At 38.9% G+C, this 15703-nt stretch overlaps 1 protein-coding gene across 1 annotated transcript; it reads right to left on the reverse strand.

Annotated features, from left to right (window-relative positions):
* Nucleotides 1–591: 591 nt before the first annotated feature.
* Nucleotides 592–15447, reverse strand: LOC119723016 (ADP-ribosylation factor-like protein 5B). Its single transcript, XM_038193489.1, has 7 exons — nt 15230–15447; nt 9306–9378; nt 5863–5923; nt 5538–5685; nt 4687–4770; nt 3949–4100; nt 592–2224 (listed from the first exon to the last, which is right to left on the reverse strand). The coding sequence occupies exons 2-7, from the start codon at nt 9349–9351 to the stop codon at nt 2179–2181; spliced, it is 537 nt and encodes a 178-aa protein (XP_038049417.1). The 5' UTR covers nt 9352–9378; nt 15230–15447; the 3' UTR covers nt 592–2178.
* Between the last annotated feature and the right edge of the window lie 256 nt (nt 15448–15703).

Consider the following 15703-nt stretch of genomic DNA (forward strand, 5'->3'; position numbering starts at 1 on the left):
CGCGTTGCGTTTTGAATATAGAACTATAAAATTCTGACTCCCTGGTAGTGTTGCGCATGCCTACGTGAGGATTGTGAAGGTTCAACCAATGAAACGATGAGGCACTGGATTTTTAGGAGTCCAAATTTTATTGTGACACTGGAAAAGTGTTTAAGACCAGCTAGCCATGTCTTTATCATCCGTTTAAGACCGGCCACGTGACGGGCTCTCGACCAGTAGGAATAGCTAAACTGTCTGAGGTATTTATGAATGTTATATCAATTAATCCGAGCTACAATGGAAAAGTTTCATTATTGCTAGTCTTTACTCAAGACGTATTTTATCAAATTGTTTCAACGAAGGGACAAGTTTTGCATTCCTCACCACACTTATTTGTCTCGGTAAAATTGAGTCTTGAATAAAGACCAACTTTGCACAGCATTATCACAAATTGCAATACTACAATCAAGAATCAATTCTAAACTGCAGTTCAACATTTTTTAATTGTATAGACTCAGTTGAAATTTGGCAACTAGGTGATTTCAGCGCACGGATCTCTTATAAATACAACCGATAAGAAATAGTTCGGAAAACTGAAATCAGGACCATTGTTATGCTGGATTCAAATTGCTTGGCTTCGACTGGAAATAACGCACAGGTCTATGGGAAGCGACTGCAGACCCTTCCATAGGCGAGTGTGTAATTTTCAAACGTAGCCAAATATAAATTCAGACACGGCCTTAGACTGTTTACCCTGGCAGCCATTGTAAAGGTCATCTGCCAAATCTGATAAGCCCCGCCCCTGGCCCATGTTTTGTAAATTTATAAATATTCATGAGATGGAGAGAGTGGGCGTGGCCAATAGAATAAGATACAGCACAGGAGTTTAAAAATCTCAAGATAAAAGGCAATAGAACAAGGCCAAGCTTCTGACAAGTTCGAATTTTTGTTATTAAAACAGGGAGCCTCACTTAACATAAGCGAATACATACAATACACAGTAAATCGGAACAAATGTTTACAACTAATAATATGAGTGGCAATTTCACCCTTTGGTTAATTTCATGGAAGTTGTTAAGCATGAAAAATTACTTAGCACGTTGGATGCCAAGCAACAAATTTGCTGGGAACCAGTGGCTAGCAAATACACATCACATGTCATTTTGGCCGGTTACCGGTTTTGCGGTAAGAATCTCTGTCTCATTGACCCAACCAGCACAATTGAAAACTTGCGACACGTAACGATTTTAAAAAGTTTCCAAAAAAAAATAATACGTCAAGAATAAACAAAAATAAGCAATAACTGTGAAACTGTTAGTCCAATTTCTAAATGATTAAGCAAGATGATAAACAAATGCATTCTCCCTCCTATTCAAAAAAATAAATAAATAAAATCCAATAAAATTGTTTAAAAATTCTAATTGAAACAAAGTTGTCACTATGCAATTTTATGTTACAGGAGTACAAGTTCAACAGTACAATGTACACCAACGGCAGTGCATAATTGTACCAAATGAGGTTTGATATATTTGGAAAATGAACTGGGTTTTTTTTATGACTAAAATTTTATTTTTTTGCAAAACCCACAGACTTTCAAAGTGGTCATTCTATTCCCAAATTCTTATATCAAGTTTCGTTATTGACAGCCTCATATATATATCAAACGAACAATAGCATTGATTTTTCCACATGCACAAAAAAATAATGTGACACAATTTAACCCCCCCCCCCCACTCCATCAAGGCCCCACCCACTTAAAAACACCTCTGAATTAAACCGAGGAATTGATCAGGCCATAGTTGAGCACATGCAAGAAATAATTAGCAAATCTTGTGTGTAGCACATGTCTATTTGAGACCCGAGCAGTGTCATTCATGAATTTTTTTTCAACAAAGTTAGCAAATTTGAAAATGGTTCTCCACATGATATACATGCGCACAGTCTAGTCAGAAGAAGTTGGGGTTAAAAATGGTGCGTTGACCAGGGACTGCAAGTTGGAACTCAAAAACCTGAATCAGACAACCCATTGTTCACTTAATTGTCTTTATACCATCAAGACAACCCCATTAAAAATGGTTTTGAAACCTTTTCATTACTAAACCAAAAAAAAAAAAATTGTTTTTCCCTGAATGGATGTGTTGCCTTTTTATTTATTAATTTTTTTCTTGAAAAAAAAAAATCTGATTATTCCGGCGGTGGTCACCTCCGAATCTGGTTAGCGATCCACTCCAATCCCTTGATTAACCTGAAAGAAAAAAATTAACATTTTAAAAATATAACCAACAAATCATCATCACGATATCACTTTTGATTTAGTATATGTGTACAGAGCACAGTCTTTCTAAATACCAAGTTTCAAGTCAAGATAGCCCACTATACACACACCAAGTTTCAAGACAAGATACCCCACTATTCACATACCAAGTTTCAAGACAAGATACCCCCACTATACACATACCAAGTTTCAAGTCAAGATAGCCCACTATACACACACCAAGTTTCAAGACAAGATACCCCACTATACACATACCAAGTTTCAAGACAAGATACCCCCACTATACACACACCAAGTTTCAAGACAAGATACCCAACAAAACACACACCAAGTTTCAAGACAAGATATCCAACTAAACACATACCAAGTTTCAAGACAAGAAACCCAACTATACACATACCAAGTTTCAAGACAAAATACCCAACTATACACACACCAAGTTTCAAGACAAGATACCCCACTATACACATACCAAGTTTCAAGACAAGATACCCAACTATACACACACCAAGTTTCAAGATAAGATACCCAACTATACACACACCAAGTTTCAAGACAAGATACCCAACTAAACACATACCAAGTTTCAAGACAACATACCCCCACTATACACACACCAACTTTCAAGACATGATACCCCAAAACACACACACCAACTTTCAAGACAAGATACCCAACTATACACATACCAAGTTTCATGACAATATACCCCCACTATACACAGTGTGCTGAGAACTTGGTACAGTCGACTCTCGTTAGTACAAACTCTGTTAATACAAATTCTGGTTATAACAAACAAAACCTTGGTCCCGACTGTGCCGCTATGTGCACAATGAATGGGACTGATGTTCCTCTTAATACAAAATTCTGATATAACAAACAATTTGGCTACATCCGAACGAGTTTGTATTTTTATACAACACCTGAATAAATCCCCGTCATCTGATTGGTGAATTGTAGATCACGTGACATATTATTATTCGGTATAATGCACGGTGCGACCATGCGTTATACCCATGCGTTATACCGTTTCACTTTGCGCTTGTTCCATGACGCGGTATTTGCATGCAAAATGCATGCTGGTGTGCGCGTTCAGCGCAGCGCGCATTGTTCCAAAGAGCCAGGGCTACATCGTTGGGTTCAAACATTTTCGTGTAGGGGTAGTTCAACATCTTTAAAATCAAAATAAATTGTAGTTTATAATTTACCAATCAAATGACGAGAATTTATTCAGGTGTTGTATAAAACAAATAACGAATGTTTTACGTTCGTGCGATGGAAAGAATAATTTCATTCGGTGACAGATTGAATGTTCTATTCCACTCGGCTTCGCCTCGTGGAATAGAACATTCAATCTGTCACCTCATGAAATTATTCTTACCATCGCACTCACAAACATTCGTTATTTGTATAATAACGAGACTCGACTGTATAACTTAGAGGCGCCCAAACATAAACAAACCTGGGAAAGCTGGTCCTAGACCAGTCTTAGTCGCAAGTGACACTCGGGGGGGGGGGGGGGGGGGGGGGTCAGTCGGGGAGTCAGTCAGTCAGTCAGGGAGATAGGTAACCCGTCAAAGTTTAGGGGAGACAGTGACTCAGTCATTGAGACACAAAGAGGGCTGGCCCTCTAAGGCCAGTAAAAATAAGGGTCCAGACAAATTCAACGACAAAAAATATCAAGGCTTCCTCACCCCTCGCCCGTGAGTGCACAGCAGGCCTGTATGTGCCAGTGGTGATCCTTAATGGAAGTCAAGTTCAATTGTTGGGAGATCTCTGCCGACGTCATCGACCCTTTCAGGTCTTGCTTGTTGGCGAAGAGGAGGACAGCCGCATGTTTTAAATCCTGTGGACAAATTTATGGGATTACGTTGATAAGAACATTTTGATATTCACTGCTTTTAAGTTGGATAAGTTGCTACGAGGAGAAAGGCAAATTAAACCCTCCTGGTCTTCTGCACTTCACAACCATCCAAGTTTTGCAAAGCCACTTTTGCCAATAGAGTTAGCACCCACACTTCAAGTTCCTGTGAAGTGTGGAGTACGGAAAGCACTTCAAATTCCTACACAGTACTTTTGTGTGGTTAAGCTCAGGGCAAGCAGGCAGATCTGGTCACGCTTCCATGCCCACCACAGTGCTGTTTTTTTGGTGCATTGACTCTCTGTGTGACAATAACACAACATATCCCTTCACCCGAATCTGACCTGCCGGGTTTTTACATTTGTTCAACATACTGCTCTATACTCTCCAAATGGAATTTCAATGTGAGGTGACTCTCTTTTGAAAGAAGGGAACTCTTAACGATTCATGGCAATGGATGTGCATGCAAGGGCGGTGTGACTATCTATATGCTGCACTGTGCGTCTGCACATGTACATGTTTACATGTAAATACACCTGTTACTTTAATGTTTTCATCATATTAAGCATACCTCATTGGCTAACATGACATAGAGTTCTTCTTTACTGACGTGCAACCGCTCCCTGTCTGTGCTGTCTATGACGAGTATTACAAACTGAAAGAGAAGAACAAAAAATTAATAAAAAATCCTGTCATTGTTGGAAGACCCAAAAAACCTCAAAATTTCAAGACCCAAAAAACCTCAAAATTTCAAGAACAAAAAAATCTTGTTTAAAACAAGATGCGATAACAAAAGGTAGAAGTTGATATTTCCATTGTCACTTCATTATTTGAAGGAACTTCTGCCTGTGTCACTACTTACACTCTCTACCAAAAATGGACGAAGGCTCGGTTAATAGCATACAATTTTGCACTTAAAAGCCAGGATTAGAGTCATGATTTACGGGAGTCAGGTTGGCGCGATGGTTTCTTTCGTCGACTTCAACCTCTATGGCCTGGGTTCGATTCCTGCCCTGGTCACATGTGGATTGGGTTTTCAGTCCCTATCTCATTCCGTGGGTTTCTCCAACGAATATTCTTCTGGGATTTTCCTCCCACCTCTAAAACTGCAACGTCTTTTAATTGTCTTGGTTTCTTCAGGCTTGCGAGCTAACAGGGCAATACTAGAAATATAATAATAATGATTGCATGGCCCAATGTCAAGGACTTCCAAATCAAGAAATTTCATAGCAAGTTTTCTGAGCTAAGCAAGTATTAGCCAAGAACCAGTAAAAAGCAGTAAACAATGCACTGTTATTTTTCCCAGCTATCAGGGTTTTTCTGGTACGCAAATATCTTCTGTTCTTAGCAGTTCCATGGAAATTTGGTTATGGTACAAGTACTCGTATAGTCGAAAGATTGTGATTTCATGAAATGACTTACTTCAGTGCCGGCGTAGTACGTGCCCCACGCTGACCGTAGCGATTCCTGTCCCCCTATGTCCCACATCAAGAAATGTATGTTTTTCCATTTCACCTCCTCCACGTTGCTGCCTATCGTGGGCGACGTGTGGACGACTTCGTTCATTAGACTACAAATGAAAGCATACAAAAATAACGACAAAATGTAAAGACCTCTCCTTATTAATGGGTCTCTTTAATTAATATTCATGTCTAGAAATACATCTGCAAAAAGCAATGGACTTTTATACTCAATTTCAAATAAACTGATAAGGATCTTTCTAGCCTGGAATAAAAGTGTCACTTACATTTGGTATAAAATGGTTGTCTTGCCGGCATTGTCCAACCCGACGATGATGACTTTGTGCTCTGTAGATGAAAAGAAGTCAACCATAAAAATATCGATATGGTTGTACACACAAATTGACCTGCAGGGATACAAACTTGAAACTTGGTAGGTACATGTACAATGCTAGTCTGGTGTTCTGAAGGTCGCAGGTTCAAATCCTGCTACAGTAAATTTTCCTTGTTCAACATTTGTGTAAGTGGGATTCGAACTTGAAACTTAGTTGGTACAGGTCTGGTTTAGTGTTCTGGATAGTGCATGTTCGAACCCTGAATAAGTTAAATTCTTTGTTCAACCTTTGTGTAAGTGGGATTCGAACTTGAAACTTAGGCCAAGTTCGGGCAAGGACCATTTGTCGACTAGTGGTTGATTTGTGACGTACCTTACGCCTGCGCACTAATAGCAAAGTGCGAACGTCTCTAGTCGAACGCTGGTCAAAATGTCATTGCAAAACGTCTGGATCCTGGCTCCCTGCTGTACGTTATGAACGCGCGAGGCTACGATTACCAGCGAAGCAACCAACCCCAGTAGGTTGGTTCCAAATAGTCGACTAGAGTAGTTAACCATCGTCGACTAGACAGAGTTCGGGCAAGCGTTAGTCGACCAATGGTTAACTATAGTCCTTGCGCGAACTTGCCCTTAGTTGGTACAGGTCTGGTTTAGTGTTCTGGATAGTGCATGTTCCAACCCTGAATAAGTTAAATTCTTTGTTCAACCTTTTTGTAAGTGGGATTCGAACTTGAAACTTAGTTGGTACAGGTCTGGTTTAGTGTTCTGGATAGTGCATGTTCAAACCCTGAATAAGTTAAATTCTTTGTTCAACCTTTTTGTAAGTGGGATTCGAACTTAAAACTTGGTAGGTAGAGCGCTGGTAAGGTGTTCCGAAGGTCGCAGGTTCAAATCCTGCTAAAGTCAATTTTCTTTGTTCAACTTTTATGTCAGTGGGATTCGAACTTAAAACTTGGAAGGTAGAGCGCTGGTAAGGTGTTCCAAAGGTTGCAGGTGGGCAATTCCACGGTAACGGAAGGACGTTTTCACACATTAAACAAAATTTCAAATGTGTGTATCACAGACACTGTTCATAGTTACAGCAAACAAATGTCACAATTGTATTGCTATAATGCTACTTTCATTTTCCACACTTTGGGGGGGCATGAATGCCTCCCGTTTATGAATTATGAATATTAATGAGGTCGGTAACGGAAGGACGGTAAAACGGACAAGGGTTTTCCAACTTACTCGCGTTTTGCGTAAACTCTGTGAATTTTATGGGGCAATTATATTTTAAAGGTAAGAAATGGAATCCCTGAAGCTTTATCCATACTATACCGCCTTTCATTTGACTTTAAGTGTTTCGGTAATATAATTACAACGTTTTAAGCAGATTATGATTTGGTAACGGAAGGACGGTAACGGAAGGACAAAAGGTTTACTCAATGATAGCATGAACAAAATGTGAATTTACACTAATTATACAAGTGAAACAAATTGCTGAAATGTGTAACTGGATGTGAAATCAACAATATGCAGACCTGGCATAAATAATTATTCCCAAGAAACTATTGAGATAAAGAGAGAAGCCTGCTAATTAATTATAACAAAAGAAAAACGCAAACCACCCAAAACACATAATTCACGAACACAAGACAACTACAGAAATGGACTTCAAACCCATCACCTCAATCCTTAAAAGTTTAAATACACAGTTTTTGAGCTCTTGAGTATATTGGTTGCATGTTCACCAACAACTTTTAATAATAATACTGGTAGGTTCAGTGGTTTACCTAAAAAGTGGGGGGGGGGGGGGGGGGCGACCAGCCTACATGTGCATTTAAGGTAAAAACATCTACCGGTAGAACTGATGGCTTCAGTTAGGTTTTGCTTTTAATTGAACTCCAAAATCAATGTTTGAAATCAAATTACAATGATTTAGAGTAGTAACAATAAAGTTATAAACATCCAAACTGAAATTGTTAACTTGGGCATAATTTGTCAAAGATTGCACCTCACATGTCTTACACATGTAAATTGAATGAAAGTGCCCCAAAGTACCGGTACTTTCTGCCATCTCATTTTTGACTTAATTTGCTTCTGGAATGGCTACACAGAATTGGTATCTTTCTCTATTGTCCATGAATGCTGATGGCAGCAACTTTATGATTTGATTTTCTGCAACAACTCCATACATGTACAAGTACTGGTACATCGGCATATATGTACATGTACATTGTACATGTTGTACATGCCTGTGCCTTCCTTTGTAATAAACACCTTGCCCTGCTTATCCTGCTTTTGTGAAGGTGGGTCACATGAATGTCCTTTCAATGCTCATTATACATGCATGTATTTGCAGTGATTTTCATTTTTCAAACATGAGCGCAAATGTCGTAACATTTGATAAAAATACGATTTGTCCTTCCGTTACCGTCCTTCCGTTACCAATTTGGTAACGGAAGGACGTGATTTAACTAATTGTAATTAAAAAACGAGAAGTACAGCAGTGTCAGTTATAATGTCATATTGAAGGCCTACCTAAACTTGCTTTGCACAATAACTTTCAATGCATTCATACTGCAAGTTTTAAAAATAAATTAAAAATATGTATTTTTTCGGTAACGGAAGGACATTTTCGAAGGCTGAAATATTAGAAGTCACTGAAGCGAAGCAAATTACGCAAAATGTTAAAAACAAGTTTTAGTCGGTTTTTCAAGACCAATACTTTCTCATGACAGAAACTGATGGCATTAGTACATATTTTTGTGTGTGTTTTGGTAGAATACTTTCATATCACTATTAATCACATTTTTAGGATTAAAACAGGATTATTACATAATCCTATTTTTTGGTACCGAAATGTATAAAAAATAAAATTCCGACTTCAAATCTTGAAAATATAGACTTTTAGCTTTCATTTGATGCCAAATTTGTTTAAGTCACATGTATTTGAATTTTTTGGTGTCATGTCCACTTTGGTGTGGAATTGCCCAGGTTCAAATACTGCTAAAGTCAATTTTCTTTGTTCAACTTTTATTAGAGTGCAATTCGAACTTGAAACTTAGTTGGTAGGGGGCTGTTTTGGTGTTCTGAAGGTCGCAGGTTCAAATCCTGCAACAGTAAATTTTCTTAGCTCAACCTTTGCGTAAGTGGGAACCAAACGTGAAAATTGGTACCTGTAGGTACAGCGCTGGTTTGGTTTTCTGAAGGTCATGGGTTCAAATCCTGTTAAAGTCAATTTCCTTTGTTCAACCTTTATGCAAGTGGGATTCGAACGTGAAACTTGGTAGAGCCCTGGTTTGGTGTTCTAAAGGTAGTATATTCAAATCCTCTTCCGGTCAATATCTTTGCTCAACTGTATTGAATCATTGTGAGGTTTTAAAAAAGATATTACATTTGTTGAAATCTCACCTTCGTTGTTAAAAAGACTCCAAATCTTGGAGAACAGAAACCCCATGGCTTGTTGGTGCTTGGGTCTTGGTGTCTAAAAAATATTGAAAAGAAATTCAATGTGATTAAAATACAGACAATGATAAGGCCAAAAAAAAAAATATTTGGTCTCTGGTCAGACCAAAGTTCCGGAATTGACGCGGCCACGCAGCTTTTTTTTTTTTCTTCAAGCTTCATTGTACAGACAAGGTGGGTACTATTTTGCTTTTTTGGTGTCCTCATGTACATTGGTGTCCTCCATAATTTGCCTTGGTGCTTTCGATCATTTGCCTTGGTGCAATTTCCCATTCCTTGGTGCTCTTTGTTAAAAAAAATTGAGGAGGTGCGGAAATAGAGGGCGCTGTTGGAGCAACCGCGGAACATTTTGGAGAAAAAAAAATATCGACGCGCATGATTAAAATCGACGCGCGCGCTGACCAGAGACCGACTTTTTTTTTTTTGGCCTAACAAAGAGCTATCTAACATCATCATAAGAAACCGGAATTTGTCCAGAAATCAATGCATCACAGATGAAACATACATTGTACAGAAAACAAGTATTTCATGTTAACAGTACACCAAGTAACTGGACGATTAAATCCGTGCTCCTTTTAAGCATCTTCCAAGTTGTTTTTCAGAAGTTGAATATGTACATGCATGCACCTACACTTTCTAGGAATTTTTGCTAAAAGCCTTTCCAAATCCTGCCAAATTAACAACTGTAGGAACATGGAATATTTCTTTTTCTTTGTACTTTAGCATTAAAGGGACCCTTTGTGATGGACACAGAAGTTTATACACTGATGAAAAATAGAGTAGTGCCCCTTTAATGTTTATCAATACAATGCTTCCACCTGTCTCTTTAATTACATCCTGTATGTTTGTTTATATTTTCCAATCTGGCAGAAAGGTAGCTTCCTCCTTTGACAGAAGGAAATGTTCTGCAGTTTCCTTCGTCAATGTTTATTCAAACTGCCGGCTACCTAGACATCACGGATCATCAGTAACTCAGGTGGGCAATCCCGCCCACGCTCTTGTTTTTTTAACCTGCCGTTCTCAGAAAACAAGCTTCTTGATTTTGTTTTGCCACTGCATTTTACTGAATACAGAAAAAACACACGGTACACATCATATTACCGTAAAGGAGTACGTGTACACTGCACTTACAAGTGGTTTTGGATTTATGCGCATGTTATGGAGAGACTATGCATTTATGCAAATTTATGCAAGTTTGAACGACATTCACTCCGCTCATCCATGTCAGGGCTGAATGGATTACAATATATTTCTTATTCAATTCAGGGGTTTCTTATTCAATTCAGGAATTTCAATGAAAAAAATGGATTATCAACTGACACGCATTTTTTTAAAACTAAGTTTATCATATATTTCCAGAGCACATTCTGTGTGCTTTATTTTCAAGATGACAGTGGATGGGCTTTACCTTCTCAGTCGCACAAAACTCATCAAAATCTTCAGATGGATTTTCTTTTAAATGTCAAGGAAGATAAGAGTAGTACATATCAGGCACGTAACTTAGAAGTAACACACAAAGAAGAGGAAATGCCAAGCTTTCCAAGGCTTTATATGTGGGTTTTTTTTCTATTTTTTTGCTTTGCTCTGCACCAAAACTGTGAAAAACCAAGTTTCGCTCTCTTTTTTTTGATACTGGGTTTTGCTCAGCATCAACATTTCGCTTATCACCACCCCCAGCAAAAATTCCTTCAAACAAGGCCAAGTTTCTGTTATCATATCATCAAATCAACATTCTTCACATCCATAATTGGCAGCTAACCTTGACCCGGCTGTGCCACTCAATTTTCCTCTTGTAGTTGAGACGGACCACTGCATGTGCAAAAAGTAACCACTGACCTCCCCATGATCTACAAGTTCAATTCTGGCCAACTACACTTCCTCAAATTCTGACTTTTGCCATTATACACATAGAAGCCATGACAATTGACAACATTGCAAAAGTCAAGGTCATTTTCTTCATCAAAAATTTGCCAATCTGCAAAGGTAATCATATTTTAACCATACATGTAGAACAAAATCAAAGGCTCGTGTGTATTCCTGATAACCTAAATTCCTGCAAAACTAAATACTTCGCATAGTAAATTAGAATTAGATTCAACATCCACAAACTGGTCTCTGTGTCAAGTCCTTTTTGAAATTAATAAAAAAAAGTTCAGCAAATCAGCATAGCAATCCCAAGAGTCTTTGATATTTTTAAAATTTTATCAATGAAAACAAATTATTAGTGAGCAAACAGATAAAACAATCCTAGAATATATTTTTTTCAACAATTCAAATGAAAATGGTTATTTTTGCAATTTTGAAATCAAACATGTGGTTTATTTGTACATATTTGATTTCAGCACAGATATTAAAAAACAAAAATTGGCTGTCAAGCTTTCTGGGTGATCAACCTTAAAATGTCAGAACGATTTTAATGAGTTTTTGGGGGGACGGCTTAATAAGGAAGCCATGTCGTTATTACATTGGAGTGGGCATGGAGGCTTTCATTTATGGCCAGGTGTTCTCTAGTGCTGTGTGGGCTGCATAATTTCGAGACACCTCAGAACGAAGAAAATTCCAAAATCGCAAGAGAAAAAAAATCACCACTGGTCGATTGCTCTTTGAAGCAAGGCCACTGATTACTACAATGTTCATGTACTATAAAACTACGACCATTGTCGCACCCCCAGTTTCCACAGAGATTATAAATTTCATATCTCTCACCACACTGACTTCATCACAGTGAAAACAACAACAAAATGTTCATAGTTAAAATAAACAATTTTGACTTTCAACAGTTCCTGCTCAAATGCAAAGTTGGTAGTGTTGTCAGTTTTATACTGTCTACTGCAAACCCTTTACCAATGCAAATTGAGAACATGTGCCCCCTTTGTTTTATTTCTAGACTCCGCCCCTGACTTTTGTACTTTAATTCTTTTGGGGCATGAAGCTGTACAAACAGCTGGGTTAAAACAGGGGAAATCAAGTGTGAGTGCAACGGGAGTATGGGGCACATTATGTGTAGAAATAGATTGCATTCTCTGAACCACGATTTACAAAATGTACATGTACAATGCAGGCCTACACAGTGATTTTTCACACTGCATGACTTTTGCTTTATAATACTAGTAATTTCCACATTATTTCAAATGTGTACACATACAATGTGTGTGTAATTGATTTAACTTCCGATTTTATACAGGGTAATCACAGGCAAATGAAAGATCGCCCTCTGCTTAATTTAAAATCAGACCCTTTAGCTTAGGAATGGTTCAAGTCTGACTTGTTCAAGTTTGACTTGTTCAAGTTGTTGCTTCGTCTGTTCAGGGCCATACACCATAATAATACAAGTAATCCAGAATCAAGACTAACACTGATGTAATCCTATTAGAAGATAGTAGGACTTATTATTAATTATGTAATGGACCACGTGGCATGAGCTTTTAAATAAACACTGTATTGCTGACAAGTAGGAAATGTACATGTAACTGTTGCACTTTCAGTCAGGGATCTAACTTCAAACATTAAACCAGTATGACATTTTGGACCCTGGATGACAGAGGGCAATGGGGCTAACGTGTTGGGAACCCCCCCCCCCCCCCCCCCCGCCACCCCCATCCGAGAACCTGTGGTTCAGGGATGCTGACTCGATGATCATGAATTCCAATGGAGACTTTCGAGACGTTGATGACAGCAAAAAACCCAGTCCTTTTCAATTGTTTACATCATTTGTTAAAGCTAAAGCTCGCATACTCAATATGACGCAAACAATGGAAAAAGGGCCGGTGTGTTTGCTGCCATCACCGTCTTAAAAGTCCCCATTGTTTTATTCAGTTTTACTTCACTGTCTTGATAAAGTCATGGAGGAAGTTGCCACGATAAAGTAAATCCCCCCTCCCCCGTCTTTTTTCTGGACCCACCCCTGAAGGGGGAGGAGCCACAGGGGGCAGAGGAGTAAAAAGGGTCACTGATGTCATGGTCGGATGTAGAACAAAAGGAGACAAATCTCTCGTCTCCCGAATCACAAAAAAATAGTCGGGAAAAAAGTGTATTTGTTAAGAATAAGAAGCAGAGCCTATTTCTGGACAGGATTTTCTTAGTCATTCTTGTTTTTCTTCCATCGTGTCTAATGACTTGGCATAAAACAAGTAGGGTTACATAATTATGATGACAAGCATGACAAGCTTGGCGCCTTGATTTCGCATTTTTTTCCCCGTGATTTGTTTAAGTGATTTGTTTAAATTTTTGTTATTTAAGTTATACGTGACAAGTGAAACGATCTACACGTTTACAATATCAACCCATTCACGTCATTTTTTATTCTTTGAAATGTATTTTTCTTAATACAATTACAACATACGAAGCCAAACGGCATGACAGGAAAAATGGTAAAAACAAAAATGACGAAATAGTATCCGGAAAGATTCCCATATCTGGCCATCAGTAATTTTTCCCTAAAATGACCATCAGAAAATGATGTGATCATGTCCTAAAAAGTCAAAAATTAGCAGGGATTTTCAGACCAATCACATAGGTTTTTGCGGAATCTATCCTACTGCCTCTGTTGTTGTTTAAATATGACAAAATCAAAATGAAATTTTACCAGAAACAAAATAAAAACACACAATATTGGGACAGAAAAAAAATTATTGCAAAATTCAAGATAATACTTTGAAAATGTTCATTATGAGGTAGCTGGAGTTACCCAGTCCTGAGTTTTATCATTGGGTTGTCATCTAGGGCTGGAGCGCATTTTTCTCAAAACTTGTAGTATTTGCAAAAAAAATTTGGAAAATGTTCAATTTTGTCCCCGTTACACACTAATTGCAACTGCAACTCACCCCAAACTTGCCTGGAATAACCATTACACAGGTCCTTGAAGTCAAAAACGATCCACGATGAAGATTCAGCCTACAATTGCAGTGAAAACAGGAGGAATAACCGCTAACTTGACAACCTTGCTGGATTGGCCAGGACCGCTATTGGTTTGTGCACAAAAAAAATTGTGTACAATGAATGGCGGTCGATTAACAGGCACAGAGAGCGATCGCTGTCAACTACTCGTTTTCGCCGGCTGCGCTGGCTGTTGGCGCGTGACGTCACGCGGAAGCGTAACACCCGATGACTGTTTCATGCACTAGTATAAGGTTTACCACTCGCATCACAGCTTTGGTACTGGAACCGCAACCAATAGTGCATGAAACAGTCATCGGGTGTTACGCTTCCGCGTGACGTCACGCGCCAACAGCCAGCGCAGCCGGCGAAAACGAGTAGTTGACAGCGATCGCTCTCTGTGCCTGTTAATCGACCGCCATTCATTGTACACAATTTTTTTTGTGCACAAACCAATAGCGGTCCTGGCCAATCCAGCAAGGTTGTCAAGTTAGCGGTTATTCCTCCTGTTTTCACTGCAATTGTAGGCTGAATCTTCATCGTGGATCGTTTTTGACTTCAAGGACCTGTGTAATGGTTATTCCAGGCAAGTTTGGGGTGAGTTGCAGTTGCAATTAGTGTGTAACGGGGACAAAATTGAACATTTTCCAAATTTTTTTTGCAAATACTACAAGTTTTGAGAAAAATGCGCTCCAGCCCTAGATGACAACCCAATGATAAAACTCAGGGCTGGGTAACTCCAGCTAATTATGAGGACAGAAAAGTGGCATTTTAACGCCACATCCTCTCCCTATGGACATTAAAACAAGATTTTGGTATACTATTCAATTAATTAAAGTAAACTTCTTGTCTTGGACGTTCTTCTTGTTGGATGTACATATGTACAGTATGTGTGTGCACGCTCGTCGTAGTCGTACGCCTATCCGCGCATGGCTGTCATGCAGTGCCTTTGTATTGTCAATGCAGAGAAAAGGGCAAAAATCTGGTCAACTTACCGGGAAAATATCTCAACTTCTCCGACACTGTCACTGAAATATCGCAGCTAGAATCCTTCCTCACGTCACTGTACTCATGGGGAAGTTATTCAATGATTCCCTAAGTGGCTAAAAGTGGAAGTATTTGCAGAAATTATGTCACGGTGTTTTCCCGAGTGAAACAGATGACGTGAAAGCTGTCGTGTCGGAGCTTCGGAAGTGCACGCTAAACGTGTATAGCGCCACCAATCGGGCGTGCGGCATTTGTGACCATTGTATTTTTTGATACAGTGTCCACCATATGCCAAAACTTGGTCAGGTCATGTTTTTAGTTTATGAGCCCATCAATGTGATAACACACATAATTTTGAATATTGAGTTGTAGCTTTAGTTTTGGAACGAGACTATTCAATTGCTTTTGAAGGAGGGAAGGGGGGGGGGGGGGTTAGAACATTAAGGGCCAGCAAAAACAGTCCATATCTTGGACAGAACTCA

The sequence above is a fragment of the Patiria miniata genome, unplaced genomic scaffold (assembly GCF_015706575.1).
Source record: "Patiria miniata isolate m_02_andy unplaced genomic scaffold, ASM1570657v1 HiC_scaffold_16, whole genome shotgun sequence".
Classification (NCBI taxonomy): Eukaryota; Metazoa; Echinodermata; class Asteroidea; order Valvatida; family Asterinidae; genus Patiria; species Patiria miniata.